Source organism: the organism of the source record quoted next, unplaced genomic scaffold, assembly GCF_019419815.1.
Source record: "Pyrus x bretschneideri cultivar Hongxiangsu unplaced genomic scaffold, Pyrus_bretschneideri_v1 Contig4, whole genome shotgun sequence".
Taxonomy (NCBI): Eukaryota; Viridiplantae; Streptophyta; class Magnoliopsida; order Rosales; family Rosaceae; genus Pyrus; species Pyrus x bretschneideri.
This window is the reverse complement of record NW_025999723.1, coordinates 11,637,497-11,657,390: the sequence shown is the minus strand read 5'-3', so window position 1 is coordinate 11,657,390 and position 19,894 is coordinate 11,637,497. Positions and strand designations below refer to the sequence as shown.

The window sequence follows — 19,894 nt, the reverse complement described above, 5'->3', positions numbered from 1 at the left end:
CTGCCTGCGATCGGGTACCGCGACCTGATGGGAATGGGAGAGAGCTTCCGGCGCCGGCGACGCGACAGCATGACGAACAGATCGAAGAATTACTCCAGCGATTCGAAGGAGAACTCTTGCACTGAATCGACGGAAAACTCGGACTTGAGCGAATCGGCGGCGTCATCACCAGAGACGCCGTTGCCGCCTCTGAAGGAGCTGAACACGATCAGCGAATTGGCGGGAACAAGAAGCCAGGTGTTGAAGGCTCCTCCAACGGACGGCTCGCGTTTCCTGTGCTGCTTTCTGACGCAGAGGAAGATTAAATACAATCCGTCGGATCCGAACGCAGATGGGGCCCACAGCAGAGAAAGGTATTAAGGGAGAGTATAAAATTTCCAGGCGGGCACTGGAGATTGTTGGCTGTTACAAAGAATGTAAATTTGTACAAAATATTGTGTGCAAAAAATTATGCAATTGGTCGTGTAATAATAATATGATCAAATTTTCCTCTATATTTGAGGTGTTTCAATGGCAATCCAAGTGGTGGACTGGTGGATTTGCACATTTCTCATTTATTTTCAAGACTTGGTTTTTCATACATTTTGCATTAATAATGTTTTTTGTATCACATTTATTGTTGCATTTAGAAATTGTGGTGGTGGAGCAATTTTTACCATTGTGACTATGCGAACAAATATAAGTTGGTTTTTTGTTTAAATCATGTCAAAAGTACATAATACCAGTAACCCTAGTCATCCTCTTTTCCCTCGCACAGAAACCCCCCTTAAAATCCCCTGCTTCATTGCCGACCTTTCTCTTTGATTGGGTCGGCTGGCAACGCCTTCTCTTCCTCATTTTCTTTCTCCCCTATGGCCCACTACCAACCTCTCCCCACCACCCACACCCCCCCCCCCCCAAACACCAACCTAATTCTACCCAGCCTCTCTCTTGCCTCCCATAGTTTTGGTCACCTTTCCACAGTTTTTTCAGGCTTATTTATCTTCCTTCTTTCTAGTAATTCTCTTAATTTTGAGTTTCCTATCTTAGATCTGGGCTTTTATGCCCCCTTCTTCCTCTGTTGCTTCTTCCCGTTGTCAGTTCTTCACCGTCAACCTTTGATACTCGGCCCATAGCATGTCTTTCATCGGTTGCGCATTTTGGTGTTTGGTGGTTATTAAAGTGCGTTTAGTACTAATTGGTAGGATTATGGGAGCGTCTTTTGTGCGGGTGGCTCGCTCACCCCCATTTTCGATTTGTCCAGCTTGTTCGTGGGTTCTTCCTCTTGTTGGTGGTGGCGAATGAGCAATGGCGGCGCAGCTATTGAGGTGGAGGTAGTAGTCTTCCAAATTTAGGGTTTTTGTTGTTATAGGCTTGCTCTTTTTGGACATTTTTGTTGTATTTTCTTTGGACTAAGCTTGTATTTGAACTGCCTTTGGGCTTTCTATTTCATACTAGCCTCTCCGCACGCACTCTAGTGCATGCGAGAGGCCTTTTTTTTTTTTTTTTTTAAATTACAGGCGCTACGTGCCTCTACGATGTTTTATGTATGTCAAAACCACATGTCATGTGGTAGCCTTGTATTACACTTTTGTAAAGATCTTTTTATATTATGTGGAACTCACATCCTTCATTTGGTATACAGAACTATACAAACATTATTACAATAATATAAAAGACAAATTTTATCTACACATCACTTTACTATAAAAGACGAAAAGAAAATGATCACAAAGTACTTTTTTCTTGGTAACTTCATGAAACAGAAGGAGCAGGCAAAACAATCTTCTTAATTCTACATAAAAGCAAAAGAACAACTATTATATATTAGGGCTTTTTAGCTAAAATGGTCTTTAAGATTTGCATAACTCATTATTTTGGTCCCTGTGATTTGAAATCAATAGAATTAGTCCCTGAGTTTGTCCACTATCAATCATTTTGGTCATTCCTTGAAAAATCTCCATTAAATAAGAATAGAATGACCAAAATACCCTTAATTTTTGTCAAATCATTTTGACCCATTGTTTACTAAATTGAGGGTATAGTTGTTATTTTGATCATTATTTAATATAATTTAGCACGAAAGAACCAAAATGATTGATGGTTGACAATCTCACGAACCATTTCTATTGATTTCAAATCTCAGAGACCAAAATGATGTGTTATGTACATCTCAAAGGCCATTTAAGCTAAAAAGCCTTATATTAGTATGGCCGAGGAACAAATCCAATTGGAAATTTTTACGTGACTACAATTATAAGCGAAGTTTGGAATTCACAAAATTTGCTGGGCAAACACTAAGGCTGTCATTTCAAGAAGTTAACGACAACAAATTTTGACAAATTAACTACAACTAAATTCAGATGACATTCGACATATGAAGGCAATATGAGAAATCAAGAACTCTATACTTTCCTATGTGCGATACCGAAAACTGGAAATAGTATGAGAAAATCAGAGGCATACCTGTAATTGGTGTAATGAAGAATCCACACACCTTTTGACGAACGGGGGTGGAAGTTTACATAACGTCATCTGACTTCATGTCTACTGCAGACTCTGTTAATGCTTACAAACACAAAAATTCAAAATAAAATCTGATATGAAAAATAGGTAACTTTGTAGCACAACCTATAAGAAAATAGACATGAATTAAGAAATGGATTTGGAAGCTTTACAGGATGACCTAATTGAGAACTAAAAAGATATTTCAAGCTCTTCTTTACGTCACACGTACCATGCTGTGAAGTAGAGCTTTTGGCATGCATGATGTGGACAAAGGAATCATGCACGCTCCAATTTCATATAAAATTCACTGAATCTAACTAACGAATGTTGCCAATGTACCGTACTAATTAGTAAGCAAGTCAATAAACTACCATTTGAGAATAAATGATTCAACTTTTGGTATCCAACATTCTGAAAACCTATCAATGGAAGATAAATTTTCTAGTGCTTAAAGTGATTTTTCAAAGTCAAATCCTTCTTCATAAATCTACAAAGAAACAAAGAGAATGAAAAGAGTGAATCAGCATGTTTCTACAAATTAAAGTCGATTGCAAGATTCATGCAATCAGAAACTGAAATATCCAATAATATAAGAAAATAACAAAAGAGTTGTAACGCAATAATGGAAGTAATTCAAGAACGCAACATGTGCAGGGGAGAAACCCATACTCCAAAAACATACATAAACCCAATTACATATTGAAAAGAAAGAAGATCACAAAACTTGATTACACATAAAAAAAAAATAAAAAACCCGAATTAAATACTGAAAAGAGGGAAAACAAAACTAAAGAGAGGAAAAATCGTCAAAACCAAAGAAAAAGATGGAGAAATAAAACCTTGAGGCCCTGAAAAAAATCATTGTCTTCTTCCTTCGTGTAAGGGGGATCGATAGTGGAGAGGAAGTTCGGGAGAAGAAAGTGAGGAGGAAGTTTACATCTGCCACGAACATAGCGCGCGTTGTATGTACATTCTATATCTGTTTGAATAGTTTATCTTACTTTGCATTGCTATTTCGTTACCATGCGGAGCTGTATAAATTTGTTTTTGTTACCAAAATAAAAAACAATAGAAAGAAGAAACTCTTCGAAGAAGAAGTTGCAGTAATTAATACATACTATAATGCGGCCATGCCATGTGCTATTAACATGTTATGCATTGCAATGAGAGCTCCACATCAGAATTTCCAGTACGGCTGTGAACAATGACCCGGTGTTAGTACTCCTCTTATATAGGCTAAATGAATAACGAGATTGTTGTAAAACCCAAATAAAAGGAGTTTACGAAGGGACCAATTAGGACGATTTGGGAGAAGGGACTCGAATGCAAGTTGCCCTGCACGCGGGCCCCACCGCCTGCAACACTGTCGGCTACTTGCGCCCAGTCACGAGAGTTGTGCACGCGCCAGCCTTTTGGACCGGCTTCTGGGTTTGTCCGAAATGGGCTGGCCTGCTGCCTGGCTTGGGCTGGGTGCTGGGCTGTGTTGCGGGCTGGAGCAAATGGACTGGGTGCCTGGCTATTATTTGGACTTGGTGCTGGGCAAGTCCACCTCCGGTGGAGTTGCTCTAAGGATAAAATAAAGGGTAAAATAAATAGTACTAGGTTTGATTTTTGTGTGTAAAAATGTAATTTTTCATTAAAATAAATAGTACCGCGAATTTTTGGTTAAAACTTCCAAATAAAAATTGATTTTCTATTAATTAATCTTTTTTATTTGTTTTTTATTCACATGCTGTAATGTTGGTAGCCACGTCAGTATCAATGTAAATCTCATATTTGTCACATCATTATTTAACGAATAACTTGACAAATTTTCTGACGGATGTATGAAATTGAAATGAAATAAATGTAAAGAGATATATGAAATTGAAATGAAATAAAAGTAAATGTACGATTGAAATGTTTTTAAGATATTGTATAAAGTTGTAATTGAGCCCAAATTTAAGGTGGCAAATCATAATTCTCAATCTTAATTTATCAATAACTAAATTGATGACTTGTATACTCTTACCATTTTTTAATGTACAATATACGGTTATAAATTTACAAAACCGGAAGTAATTAGCGAGGGTGAAACTGAATCATAGGGAATTGATCAGAGGACGGAGCCTTCGTGAATGGTTGACAATCTAAGCCTAAAAGAACGAGTAGCCAACTTTGCCTTTCTCGATGTGTATCTCCGCAATTTCCTAACCGACGATGACCCACCGCCGCGGCCGCTACAACTCATCATCTTCTGGCCTTTGTACGCTAATGACCCTCCACCTCCAATCGTTAATCCATTCATGCTCAAATCACCTCCGTCGCCCTCGGCCGACGAGTTTGCATATTTATTATTATTCATCTCAATCACCGGAGAAATGCGGGCCTTTTTGTAATTACGGTATCCGCTTCCCTTATTTTCCTTTTTGTTTCCCTTTTCTTTCTTGAAGGAGGAAGAAGAAGAAGATGCTTTGGTATTAATTTTCTGGAGGGCGAGGCTGGCTCTAACCGCCAGGGCCGCCATATCGGTGGCACTGAGGCGGCTTTGAAGCTTGGATCTGGGGAGTACAAAGTAGATCTGATTGGCCTCCAGCGGATCTTCGGAATCTAATGCCGGAATGTAACTGTCGTAATACAAACTGTCGGAATGACATACAAACAAAGACGACGATTGGTCGGCCTCAAGGACTTCGGAGACATTAAGGGGAACCGAGTATTCGTGGACCCTTGCGTTCATGTAGATTACTTTGGCAGTGGACGACGATTCATCATCATCTCTTCCGCTAGAACTAGTCCCCCTGACGAGCACTATAGACCAGCATCCACCCATTATATCTTATGTACTTCCACAATGCTGAGCGACTGATGAGGCACAAGGCCAGGCAAGGCACTGAGCAAGATTAGAGAGAGAGAGAGAGAGAGAGAGAGAGAGAGAGAGAGATGTGAGGAGGACTAGTGGAGGACAAGGGGTGGTCTATAATAAATAGAGAGGAAATCAGGAAAAAAATAGAGAGGAAATTAACTGGGAAAGAAAGGAAATGGACAGGAGAGGAACTTGTGTGGCAAGTGCGAAGTGGCTGCAAAAGCCTAAAGGGAAATGGAATGGCAATGGGAATTGCGTAAGCGGGGTCGTAAAGCAGGAAAGGACAAGCGGAGTTTTCAAATTTTGAGACTTTTCCTATTTTTCCTTCTGCAAATTAGAAAAAGCAGATGACGCCCGATTCCTCCTCGGTCCTCCTAAGCGATGACGTCAAGACGCGGTTCAATCTCTCTCTCTCTCTCTCTCTCTCTCTCTCTCTCCAGTCAACTTGTGCTGTGCGATATATCAAACACGCGTTTGGCTTGGGATGCAAGAAAAAGTAACCGTGGTACAAGAATTGAACAAGGTCCGAAAACCACCCAACCAAGACACACCAGATACAGACATTGACCATACCCCACCATAAACCGTTAACACAAACTAGTTGACCGTTGACCATTTATCAAAACCTCGTCAACCTAAAAATAACTGCAAACAGAAACTAACATCAAATATTGACATGTACATCCGTACACAATGAAAACATTTCTGCGTCTTCTCCCCATCTTCTCCGCACTCCAGTATCCATCTCTCTCTCTCCATCTCCATCGTCTACTCTACAATATCTGAGATTGAGTGCATTTCTACGTACGCTTGAGTCAACACCATCACAATTTGCTCCTTCGTGTGCGACGCCGCTGCTTGAATCCAACCAAGATGGCCCAGTGGCGCAGCCACCGACATCTGAACCGGATTAGGAATTGGAATTGCAGTCAATCGTCGATGGGTAGAGTCGAATCGAGACGACGAGCTTTGGTTAGGAATTTTAGGGCACAGGTTTGAACCCCAGCTTCCAAAGCATCTTTCCTACATTTCAAAGCATTATCTTTGCTTCTGTTCATCACAAAAATTTATTAGAAGACCAACAAAAATCCCAAATTTGCCTGGAAAAGATGGTAGTGGGGGAGTGGGTTGTGGTTTTGGTGGTGAAGGAAGCGGGGGAGTAGCCGAATGTTGTTGGGAAGAAGGGTGAGGATGCATGGTTGGTGGGGGTGGGGCCCCAGTGTATTAGCTTTAGGTGTCGGATGATGGTGACGGTTTAATAAGCTATTATGTCGGATAAATTATATTCGACACATCATTCAGTTAGTGGTGGATATCAACAAAATCCTGTCGGTTATATCCCTCTAGGAATTCCTAACGGATATTTAGTGTCGGATTCAACTGCCATAAAATCAGTAATAACCGCTTGTATTTTTGAATTTTTTTTAAAATATTTTTAATAGATTCTGGTAGTTTTTAAGTTAATGGTGGCGGTTATAACCAACATAAATTGATTATTTTATTATTTTAGTATTCTGGCTGTTATAATCGACAAAAATTGACTATTTTATTGTTTTTACGCCAATTTTTTTTCAATTTGTTGTTCATTCAGATTTCTTCTTCTTGCTCATCTTCATTTTACTCATTTCTTTCTCTTCATCTTCAATCAGTTTATTTTATTCACTTAAATTGTTATGAAGAAATTGAAATAAATATTATTTGTAAATATTTATGTTAAATTGACAATATTTAATATACCATAAATTGGTAATATTTAGTAATATAGGTATATATTATGTTAATTAATTAAATATTTCACTCTATTGCTATGAGGCCATACAAAACTTGAATTTAACAAATAATCAAAAGTGTCGATAAACATAGTTTTGGTAACCTTTTATTGTTTGTTTTATTTATTTTTTTTAGTGGAGGAGGAGGGGTCTATAATAAATAGAGAGGAAATTAACTTGGAAAGAAAGGAAAAGGAAAGGAGAGGAAATTGTGTGGCAACTGGCAAGTGCAAAGTGGCTGCAAATCCTAAAGGGAAAGGGAACGGCAATGGGAATTGAGTAAGCGAGGTCGTAAAGCAGGAAAGGACAAGCAGCAGTTTTCAAATTTCGAGATGGACGGCCGACTTTTCCTATTTTTCTGTTTGCAAATTAGAGAATGCTGATGACGCCCGATTCCTCCTAAGTCCTCCTAAGCGATGACGTCAAGACGCAGTTCAATTTCTCTCTCTCTCCAGTCAACTTGTGATGCGCGATATCAAACAGGTGTTTGGCTTGGGATGCAAGAAAAAGTAACCCTGGTACAAGAATTGAACAAGGTCCGAAAACCACCCAACCAAGACACCAGATACAGACAATGACCATACCCCACCAGCTCAATCACCTATAAACCGTTAACGCAAACTAGTTGACCGTTGACCGTTATCAAAACCTCGTCAACCCAAAAATAACTGCAAACAGAAACTAACATCAAATATTGACATGTACATTCGTACACAATGAAAACATTTCTGTGTCTTCTCCCCATCTTCTCCGCATCTCCAGCATCCATCTCTCTCTCTCCATCTCCATCTTCTACTCTCACTACTAGAAATTTCCATTTTGCCGACAAAATTAGTTTGTTGGCAAAAGTCAAAATTCGTCGGCAAAGAGCATTTCCCAACGAAAAATTTTGTCGACAATTTTGTCGCTAAAAGCATGTCGTGCAAGATCTTTCTCGATGAATCTTAATATTTTGTTGGCTCATTTTTAAGGCAACAAATCTCAGCTGTCAAACTGTGCCCGTCACCAAAACAACATTGCAACAAAATATTTTGTCAGCACAGGTTGTTTTTTCACGATGAAGTTATTTGTCGGCTTAGTGATCTTGTCACGACAAAACATTTTGTCGGCTAAGTAATCTTGTCGCGACAAAATGGTTTTTCGGCTATGTAGTCCTATGCCAACAAACTGGTTTGTTGGCTCAAATTACTTGCGTAGACAAAATAATTAGTTGGTTGAATCTTTTGTAAACAAAAACATTTGTCGGCTAATTGTTTTTGTGCCGACAAAACATGTCAAGTCCAATATTTTCTAATTTTTATTCACATTTGTTTTTAATAATATTTTTAACCATCACAAACAAGCAAGCTTAAGAGATCGAGAAGGGGCGTGAATGAAGAATTAATGTAGGAACAACACAAAATTCTTGTAATATAAAATAATGTAAGGTTCACAATTTGGTTTAGTTACAAAATACAAAAAAATCTATATTTTTATTTCGACATTACTATAATATAGATAAAATATCCTTAAGTATCACCATTCTCACTATAGTCCTCATCACGTTGATATTCAGCATCATGAAATTGGGAAACGATGAGGATCATTATGAAACATTCCACTATCAAACAACTGTAGAAGAAAAACAAATTAAAAAAACTTGATTAGCAAACTTTAAGGGTGCTAAATATCATTCACACCAAGGAAATGCAAGGCCACACTAGAGTGGTATTTCTAAACAAATAACTTATGAAACCATAAATGTGTAAACAACAAGATAAAGATATCTACTAATCAAGTTAACTTACCAACACCATGCAACATCACAACCTAGAAAAATTACATGTTTAATAGATACCAGGTAATAATCAAGTTAGCATCAACTACTTATATATAATTCATCACTGTAAACAACAAGATAAACATAACAGCAAGGCAACATGATTTGTCACACTCTGTAAACAAGGCAACATGATAAGTAGATGATATAAATCCTTGAAAGGTCTATAATGTATATAAACATAACACTACCAACCTAGCTAAGTTGATTATAACTTTAGAACATAAGCATATGCACCTGGAAACATAAATAAACGATACTAAAGCACCCTAATTCATCACTGTTTATAATCTTTATCAGTGTAAACAAGAAGATATAGACTGTAAACACGAAACATTCCTGAAACAAGAGACAAGAATACGTGTACAAAATAATATTTGTGTTTAAAGATTTTGGGGTTACAATCTCTTTGTAATTTGGTCCTCTGATTCTATCTTCGTAGGGTGTAGGTTTGTGGATGAGTTGTTGATCCAAAGGGCCGTCGGGGCTTGATCTAAGGATGAACAGTTGATGAATGGATCTTTAAGGGGCGTTGGGCTTGATCTTGAAGAATGGGTGTATGAGTTTGTTGAGGTTGTTGATCCAAAGGGGCCGTTGGGGCTTGATCTTAGGATGAACGGATGATGAATGATGAACACTTTCTTCAAGGGGCCGTCGGGGCTTGATCTTGAGTTGGTGGGAGTTCTTCAAGGGCCGTTGGGGCTTGATCTTGAAGGAGGATTTGACGAAGAACGAAAAGTGCTTTCTTGGTCCTTCAGGATTCGCTTGAGAGCTTTAGAGTTTCAAGGCTTCAAGGTTTTTGTGTAACGTAAATTTCTCTTCCTTTCCTTCTTTCTTCCTTTCTTCCTTTCTTCCTTTCTCCTTTCTCCTTTCTTTTCTTCTTTCTTCCTTTCTTCCTTTCTTCCTTTCTCCTTTCTCCTTTCTTTTCTTGCTCCCAAAATGAATGCCTTGGCTTCCTATTTATAGAATTCCAAAACTTGATTTTTGGATTTAAATAATCAGATGAAATAAATCATTTCTGCCAGGTATTGACACGTGTCATATTTGATGACTTTTCCAATTTATTTCGATTTTTCGTTGAATCACACGCTACATGTAAAATTTATGTGACACGTGAGCGTTGAAATTTTAATTATTGGTCAACATTCATTTCACCGAAATTTTGATGTCTACATAGACGTCTACTAATCAAGTTAATCCTCAAATATCAAAATTACCTGGCGTGAATGATCCTTACACTGGTCTCTATGCCGTGCTGATACCAGTTGTAAGCTATCTAGCTCAGAATTCCACTTAGCCATAGACAACTTGCAAGTGTTATAGAAAGGAAAAACAAATATGTCAAACCTAAACCACAATATCGAAAAATTACATTGGAAATCTGGAATTAAAGTCAAGGGACATTGTTTTTACCAATATTATACAAATGGATGCCCTAATCAACCAAAAATGGGAAACCTAGATCATAAAACTCGAACCCAAATGAAATAGTTCAATTAAGAACATGTTTTTCATCCATATATGCGATTCAATCAAAGCAAATACAATTATTTCATTTTCCAATAAAAACATGGAAAACAAATACAAAAACAAACAAACAAGTTAGCAAACTAATGTGATAAGGAAAATGCATATACAAAATGACGAACAGGACACTTATGATACCTAGTCCGGAGAACTCTTATGATACCTAGGCTCATTACAAACAGGACACTGATCTAACCTTTCATTTTCTTTGTAAAACAACACACAATCGTACTTGCAGGCATGAATTTTTTCACACCCTAACCCTAAATCTTTCAAAATCTTATCTGCTTCATAATGTGATGGAGGCAAAACATTATCTTTCGGAAGCATCCAGATCACTATCGTCATCAGAAGTTTATGTAGTCATCAGTATCTATATCACTTTCTTCATTATAATTGTAAATGAATTCATTTTCATCAATTCTAGGAAGAGCCCCAAGATCTATAATGATGGAGTCAATCTCAACTGCAACTGGAGGAACGTTTTCCAAGCAGTTCGGAGTCAGAGTTTCATCAATGTGTTGTACTTGTGCAATGTCGGGAATGTTTGATGAAGAGTTCTCTTGGTATGTCACATCATCATCACTACTATCACCCTAGGAGTCCTCCTTTTCTGGAATATCCCATACATTTCTATGTTGAATTCTTTGAATTACTTTCCAACCAGTACCTACCTTAGGATCAGCCACATAAAACACTTGCTTCGCTTGAGTGGCAAGAATATAAGGATCATTATCATACCAACGAGTGTTTGTGTTGACTGATATTAAGTGGTAGTCGCGTTTTATACTCCCTCGTCTAGAAAGGTCTGTATTGAACCAGTGGCACTTAAATAACACCACTTTATACCCCTGCCTATATAAGAATTCAATAACACTAGTCAACTTTCCATAAAATTCTAGTTCTCCAATATTGACATCTCCAGGCACATACACCCCACTATTCTGAGTAATTAATCTATCATCTCATTTGGCAACTACAAACTTAACCCCATTCACAACACAACCTTGATATGTTTCAGCTTGCACAGCACCTCTCGCTAACTCAAACAACTCATCATTATATAAAGGTGACTTTTCCTTTCCCAAGCTCCTCATCTAGTAATATGATGGACAGTGTTATGCACAAATTATTTTAAAATAATGCAACACATTACAATAACTACAAACTTTTACTTACATGTTCACGAAACCAAGAAGGAAACTTATCTTTGTGTCTTTGCTCCACATTTGAACTACTTTCACGCTTTATTATTTCCTCATGCTCCCTGCTTAATAAGTCAAATAAATATTAGAGTGGGGAAAAAAAAAACTACTTAAAAGTAAATACAGAAGATGTCACCTGCTCAAGGAATGGTGTCACCTCATCACAATTGTTGAATATAAACCATTCAGCTATCTTCATGTCAGCACTAGTGAATTCAACACTTGAACTACCCATAAACGGTTTTGCAATTTGGGCAAATACAGAAAGCTTTTCATGTCACACGCCATTGTCAACATTCCGTTCACGTCGATTAAAAGAACTTTCAACATTACGGAGATACATCCCACAAAAAGTGAGGGATTCATTTGAAAGGTATACCGCTGTAATAGATCCCTCAGGACGTGTTTTGTTCCACACATAACGTTTATACCTTCCCAATAGTCTGCAAAGAAATTAAAGTGTTACAATTTAAATTTACAATTTCATAAGAACAATGAGATTAAATGGGAGAATAATATTGTTACCTTTCTATAGGGTACATCCACCAAAAATTAACAAGCCCAGCAAGTATCGCTTCATCTACTAAGTGGATCATGACGTGAATCATTACATCAAAGAATGCAGGGGGAAATATTTGTTCAAGCTTGCACAATATGTACACAATATTTTCTTTCAGCCTTTCCAAGTCTACCACACACAACGTTTTGGCACATATTTGCTGAAAGAAGCTTGATAATTCAATGATCGGTTCAACCACATTTTTCGGCAAAAATTTTCGAATACCCACGGGAATAAGTCGCTGCAATTACACGTGGCAGTCATGACTCTTCAATCTAGAAATTTTTTTCTCACCGACTTTCACATTTCGAGAGATACTGGCTGCATATCCATCTGGGTACTTTACAGATTTCAAAAACTCAAGGAATTCTTTTTGGAACTTTGGTTTGACGGTATAAAACGGGTGACCTTTATTCCACTTACTCCCGTCCCACTCTAACCACAAATTTTCTTTTATGCCCAAATTCATCAAATCATTGCGAGCTTTATGCGTGTCTTTAGATTTTCCTTCTAGGTCCAGTATTGTTCCAACAACACTATTAGAAACATTCTTCTCGATGTGCATCACATCTAAGTTATGCCTGATTTTCAACTTTGACCAATACTCCAACTCAAAGAACACACTCTTTTTCGACCAATTTCGATGCTCAGGCGTTTTCTTCATTTTCTTGTCCGGATTGTTGTCGTGTTTACCCATCCAACCAAAATTTAAATTAGCAACTTGTGCTAAAATCTCTTCCCCTGAGAACTCCCGAGGTCTAGCACGATATTTAGTTCTCCCATCAAAAGAGTCTTTGTTATCCCGCCATGCATGATTCCAAGGTAGCCACCGTCGGTGTCCCATGTAACAAATCTTGTCGCTGAACCTTTCTGGTGTTCCATCCTCATTACAAACAGGGCATGCATTATAACCCTTAGTGCCCCATCCCGATAGATTTGCATAAGCTGGAAAATCATTGATTGTCCACATCAATGCCGCACGTAAGTTAAACACAGAATTAGTAGTCTTATCATATGTCGGCACACCATTTTCCCATAATTCTTTCAACTCGTCAATTAACGGTCATAAATACACATCGATTTCTCTTCCAAGTGCTTTATCACCTGGGATTAGCAATGTCATAATGGAAAATTCTTTTTTCTTACATCTCCAAGGCAGCAAATTATATGGAACAACCACCACAGGCCACATACTATAAGGTTTACTCATATTATTGAATGGATTAAATCCATCTGTGGCAAGGCCTAACCTCACGTTCTGAGGGTCTGCTGCAAAGTCAGGATATATATTGTCAAACTCTTTCCATGCAGTTCCGTCAGCGGGATGTCGCATAACATCATCATCAACCCTCTTTTCCTTATGCCACCTCATATCTTGGCTTAAGTGGAAAATATCGTAGCACTTTTCTCGAAATCTTCCGGTTCTTGTCCGGAGAACTCTTATGATACCTAGGCTCATTACAAACAGAACATTAATCTAACCCTTCATTTTATTTGTAAAACAACACACAATCATACTTTCAGGCATGAATTTTTTCACACCCTAACCCTAAATCTTTCAAACTCTTATCTGCTTCATAATGTGATGGAGGCAAAATATTATCTTTCAGAAACATCCGTTTGAAAAGTGCCATGACATAATCATAGCATGTGTTGGACATTCCAAACATGACCTTGTCATGCATGAACTCCATAATTGCCGTTACACATCAATTTTTTTTGTTAGCCTCTGATTGTTTCTATATTTCACAACACAATAATAGTTTCTTAGCTACTGCCATATACTTAACGAAAAATTAGGACTAAATGCATGCATGAATCAACTAAAACAATACCAGAAACTTCTCTGACTGAAAATCTTCGCATAAAATCTCCCACTGTCCAGGTTCCCCAGATCTTAATTCCATCTCTATCGGAGGATTGGCCAACGCCTCCTCAGCTGATGCCCACTCTAAAAAGTATGCATGTAACTCATACTTGAACTCTTTGATCGTCTAGACATGAGTCTATCAACATAGTCATAATGTTCTTTAATATTGGTGTCCAAGTCGAAGTTCACCTAAGATAATTAAAAACGAGTTGTGATTTTATCCAATAAATTCAAACCAAAACTAAAACAAAATACATTATGTTTCTAAAGTAAAATTCAAGTCATTATAGAGATTATTATAAAGTATATGACTTAAATTAGTGGTTTTACTCACAGTGATCTCCGAGACGAGGTCTGACTTCGACTCTTTAGACATTCTTTTCCAATATGCTGTGTTCATTGGGCAGTGTTGGCAAACAATAGCCCTCGTATCATGTGCCAACAAGCTATGAAAATCTTTATCAGTTGCTCGCCTATGCACTGGGTCTATAACGACCTTGATCTTTGCTTATGTAATACAAACAATACGATTGGTTTTAACCAACCGACATGCCCCGCGGACTGGTCTTTCATTTGGTACGTTTGGTACAGAACCATTAACACCTATCAAGAACATGTTTAATTATGACTTGCCACAATATGTGATGCCAACTCCATATTCGTATCTTTTGCAACAAAAAATTCAGTACTTTTTGGCAGTTTTATTCCATCAATCACCTTTAATTTGTTTGTAATCCTTAAATCCTCGTAGTTATACTACTCCTTTAGTTTATGGATTACATGCATCGATGTATAGATAAGGACTTTTAGTTTGTAGTTGGAATTAGAACCCCTATTCCATGTCGGACTTGGCTGAAACTTAAGGGGGTGTTTGACCTTTTTAGTTGGGATTGGACTAGACTAGACTAATTGCTAGTGTAGTCTGATGTTTGGTATGCACAATGATAAGTGGTATAACGTAATGACATTGATCATCATGGTATATAACAATTTTTTTAAAATTTCTTACTCCCGTGTCGATGACGAACTGCACTCCTCTTTCTAGTAGGTGCTTCAGTAGGTAAATCATTATGAGTATCATCAAGCTGGGATCTTGCTGCACCTTGGGATTGAGTGTGATGAAGAGAGGTCCTGCTCGCACCACTCATGGTCTGGGAACGAGTACAGGGCGAAGAAGGTATGGTGTTCTCCCGCCAAGGTCGTGGAGGTTTAATGTTTCTTGGCTCTAGCTAAGGAAGGAGCATCACTCCTGGTCGCACCACCCATAGAATGAGATTGTGTGCGAGAAAGATAAGTTTGCCTCAAAATATCAGGCCTATTCCTTTCTTGACGAAAAGTAGGAGAAGCAGGTCCGATAGCAGATGTAGACCGTGATTGGGATGGCAGAGGCAGGATTCTTGTTGACACAAGAGGTCGTTTCCTTTTTTGGCTAATCATTGGCATCTACAAAAAAAAAAAAAGACCAAGTTTAAGTTCAATGTAAATACATATATGCAGTGCATTAGAATTCATTGGTAAGAATAAACCTGGTTGTTTGTGGTGCAACTTCTGCAAAATTATGGAGACGATCGTGAAAATGAGAGAAGGGAGATAGCTGATAGAGGTAGAGACGTGGATGAGAATCAGTTAAGAGAAGCCTAATGTATAAACCTAGCGATAGAAATCGTTTAAATTATTTTTCAGCGGGAAAGACCCGCCAAGTTTGTTCATAAATAAGAACCGTTATCAAACTGAAATCGGATGGCGCGAGAGAATAATATGGGAGGGAAGTCGGGATTAGCATGCAATTGGGAGGGAGATCATGAGGCGACAAAATAGGATTAGCATGCAACTGGGAGGGAGATCATGATGTGAACCGACAATTGGGGGATGTGAACCGATTATGAGAGGGAGATCATGTGGCGGCAAAATTTGATTAGGAAGAAATGGGAGGGAGATCGTGCAATTGGGGGATGTAGGTTTGGATTGCCCTGGGAAATTTATAAGTTTGTTCTTATAATTATATGTTATGTTTTTATAATGGATGATTACATACAACCGTATTCAAATTTACAATTGTAATTGACTAATTGACTATTAATTGATCATAACCTAAACCAAATTATCTGTTGCTAGAAAGTAGTTTGGAGTCAGAATTGATAAGAAGAACTTTTTCACTACATGATCTAGATTTACAGTTTTACAACGTAATTTTCGCATGAGAATATTAGTTAGTTTGCATGGAATGTATATGGAAGCGAACATAAAGAGATTGGTTTAAGTTGCAAGACTAATACTATAAAGAATTTTTTATTTTTCCAAACACTCACATATTATGAAATCAAATTGTCAATATAGATTATTGATGGCATAAAACTACAATCCAGAAATATGAAATGCTAGATATCTCTTTGTCTATGCTCCCGTCCGTATAGAGAAACAAAAAAGACAGAATGAGAGCATAAATAGTCGCCAAGAGCTTTGATTACATTCGCCGGAAAAAAATGGAAAGGTGCACTGGTGAAAAACTCTCACGTAGAGTTTTTATCACCTTGCCGATGACATACTTTATTGCCTCTTTAATCAATTTGCCGATGAAATACTTTGTTGCCTCACATCATCGGCTAATATTTCAATATAATGGGAAAAGTTCCCGCCAAAGTTTATCCGTCAAAACAAAATTTGTCAGGGCATCGAATTTACGCCTACAAATTAAAATTTTCGTCGAGAAATGACTCTTAGGTTGACAAAATTTTGCTTTGTCAGTTTATAATTTGTCTGCAAAATTATATTTTCTAGTAGTGTTTGCAATATCTGAGCTTGAGTCCATTTCCACATACGCTTGAGTCAGCACCATCACAATTTGCTCCTCCGTGTGCGACGCCGCTACCTGAATCCAACCAAGATGGCCCAGTGGCACAGCCATCGACATCTGAACCAGATTAGGAATTGGAATTGCAGTCAATCGTCGATGGGTAGCGTTGAATCCAGGCGACGAGCTTTGGTTAGGAATTTTAGGGCACAAGTTTGAACCCTAGCTTCCAAAGCATCTTTCCCACATTTCAAAGCATTATCTTTGCTTCTGTTCATCTCAAAAATTTATCAGAACACCAACAAAAATCCCAAATTTTCCCAAAAAAGATGGCAGTGGAGGAGTGGGTTGTGGTTTTGGTGGTGAAGCAGGGGAGCAGGTGAATGTTATTGGGAAGAAGGGTGAGGATGCAGGGTTGGTGGGGATGGGGCCCCTAATGTATTATAAATAATTTTGAAAAAAAAATTATTTTTACATTTATGTTCTTTTTAATTTTCTATGTGGAATTTGTAATATCCATGTCAACGTATAGGTAGGTTTCAAGTTTACGACACCACTATTTAACAGTAAAGTTAACAGATTGACTAACAATTGTATGATATTGAAATAAAATAATATTTAATGTATGAGATTAAAATGTTTTACAGATATTGTATGAAGTTGCAATTATACCTAAACCTGAGGGAGTAAATTATAAAATTTATAGTTTGACAAAAAAGTAGTAAATTTGTGTAGTTAAAGCATGTTTTAGCTTTCCTTTGAATTGTGGATGGGAAAAAATGGGGACATATATATATATATATATATATATATGTATATAAAGGATTTTTTAGTCCAATAGGACGAGAAAAATGGGGTTCCCTACTTAAATATGGATGTGCATGTTGTAACCTATTTTATCTGACAAGGGGAAGGGGGCTGGCGGCAAAGAGAGAGAGTAGAGAGAGATGTGTTTGTATAATTGTGTAGATGAATGTGTGTTATTCCTCCCTACGTAGTGTCTTTATTTATAGTAATAAAAGGGAGAAAAATTCCTTCATCCCCAAGGAATACAAGTCTATATAGGAAAGAATAACCATAATCAAATCTAATCTATGATTTACATAATCACACATAAACTAGGAAAGTTCATAACACTCCCCCTTAAGTGTATAAATACTCAAGGTAGATTCAACATCATGTAAAAGTTGAGGAAGTCAACTCGTTGACACTGATTCTAGGAACAACGCTATTCTCAATAAGGTAGGAACTTGCATAAGGAAGTAAGTCTTACTAAAAACCCCTAAGGCTACGGCAAAAACCCGAGTAGGGACAAAATCCGTAGTCTAAGGAAAAATATGTGAGTAATGCAAAGTTAAAATGAAACGTCTATGGGACTAATCAGGGATATGCTCAAGCCAAGGTGGGTGCCTCGTTAAAACCGAGTTAGGTAGCAAAAATCCAGTGGGAAAAATGCTCCTAATTGTAGGGAAAACGAGTACATTAAGATTAAGCAAGTATACTTCATGATACTCCCCTTAAGTTTGACACAATTCCAAAGAAAACTAGCAATGTTACAACTCAAAAGTTTATGCATACCAATTCCTTGAACAAGCTTCTGAAACATCGCATTTGGTAGTGATTTGGTGAAAAGGTCGGCCAGATTGTCTTATGAACGGATTTGGTGACTTCAATCTTCTGATGCTTTTGTTGTTGATGTGAGAAGAAGAACTTCGGCGTAATGTGCTTGGTGTTGTCTCCTTTGATGTAACCCTTTTTGAGCTATTCGACGCATGCTGCGTTGTCTTCATAGATCGTCATCGAGACATCCACGATGGGGTAAAGATCGTAGGAGCTTCGAATATGGCCCACAACTGCTCTAACCAAAAGCATTCCCAAGTTGCTTCATGTAAGGTGAGAATTTCAGCATGGTTTGACAAAGTGGCAACTAAGGTCTATTTAGTTGACCACCAAGAGATTGCGGTGCCTCAAACGGTAAAGACATAACTCGTTTGAGAGCGAACCTTGTGCAGATCAGATAAGTATCTTGCGTTGGCATAACCAACAAGGCGAGAAAAGAATCGAGAAGCGAGGGTTGCAGCATTATTCGAGGATCCGTAGGGATAAAACAAGCCCAAATCCATAGTACCTTTAAGGTTACGGAATATGTCTTTAACACCAGTCCAGTGCGTGCGTGTTGGTACATTACTGTATCTTCCCAAAAGATTAACAACGAAGGAGATGTCGAGTCCACTGCAATGAGCTTAGAACAACAAAGTGCTTATCACACTTAGATAAGGAACTTTAGGCTCCAAAATCTCTTCACCATTTTCCTTCGGACAGAAGGGATCTCGTTTTGCATATAGGGATCGAACGACCATAGGAGTACTCAAAGGTTTTATCCTCGTTAAAGCGGTGCAACACCTTCTAGGTGTAGTTCGATTGATGTACTAAGATTCCATCCGAACAGTGCTCTATCTAAAGACTGAGATAGTATCGAGTTTTTCCTAGATCTTTCATCTCAAATTCCGACTTCAGATGCGCGGCAGTTCTCGCAAGCTCTTCAGGAATTACAATAAAGTTCATGTCATCGACATATACTGCAATTATCGCGAAACCCGAATGTGACTTCTTAATCAACACACAATGGCGTAGTTCGTTGTTCACATATCATTGACTAGTCAAATACGCACTCAGACGGTTATACTACATTCTTTTGGATTGCTTTAAACCGTAGAATGAACGCCTCAGCTGAATTGAGAGCGTGTTCGGGGGTTTGGAAATATTTGATCCAATCAATGGAAGTCGTTCGGGAACTTTCACATAAATTTATGTATCAAGATCCCCACATAGATATGTAGTAACTACGTCCATCAACTACGTACTCAGTTTTTCGGAAACAACTAAACTGATAAGGTAGTGAAAAGTAATCACATCCATAACGGTTGAATAAATTTCATCATAGTCAATCCTGGGACGTTGCGAAAAGCCTTGCACAACAAGACGAGCTTTGTATCGCACAATTTCGTTCTTCTCATTACAC

The 19,894-nt window shown here is 38.0% G+C and overlaps 1 protein-coding gene across 1 annotated transcript; it reads right to left on the bottom strand.

Moving 5' to 3' along the window:
- Positions 1-4,353: 4,353 nt before the first annotated feature.
- LOC103968039 lies at positions 4,354-5,458 on the bottom strand. The gene has a single exon (XM_009381369.3). It carries the CDS (start codon positions 5,297-5,299, stop codon positions 4,583-4,585), a length of 717 nt encoding a protein of 238 aa, XP_009379644.2. The 5' UTR covers positions 5,300-5,458; the 3' UTR covers positions 4,354-4,582.
- Between the last annotated feature and the right edge of the window lie 14,436 nt (positions 5,459-19,894).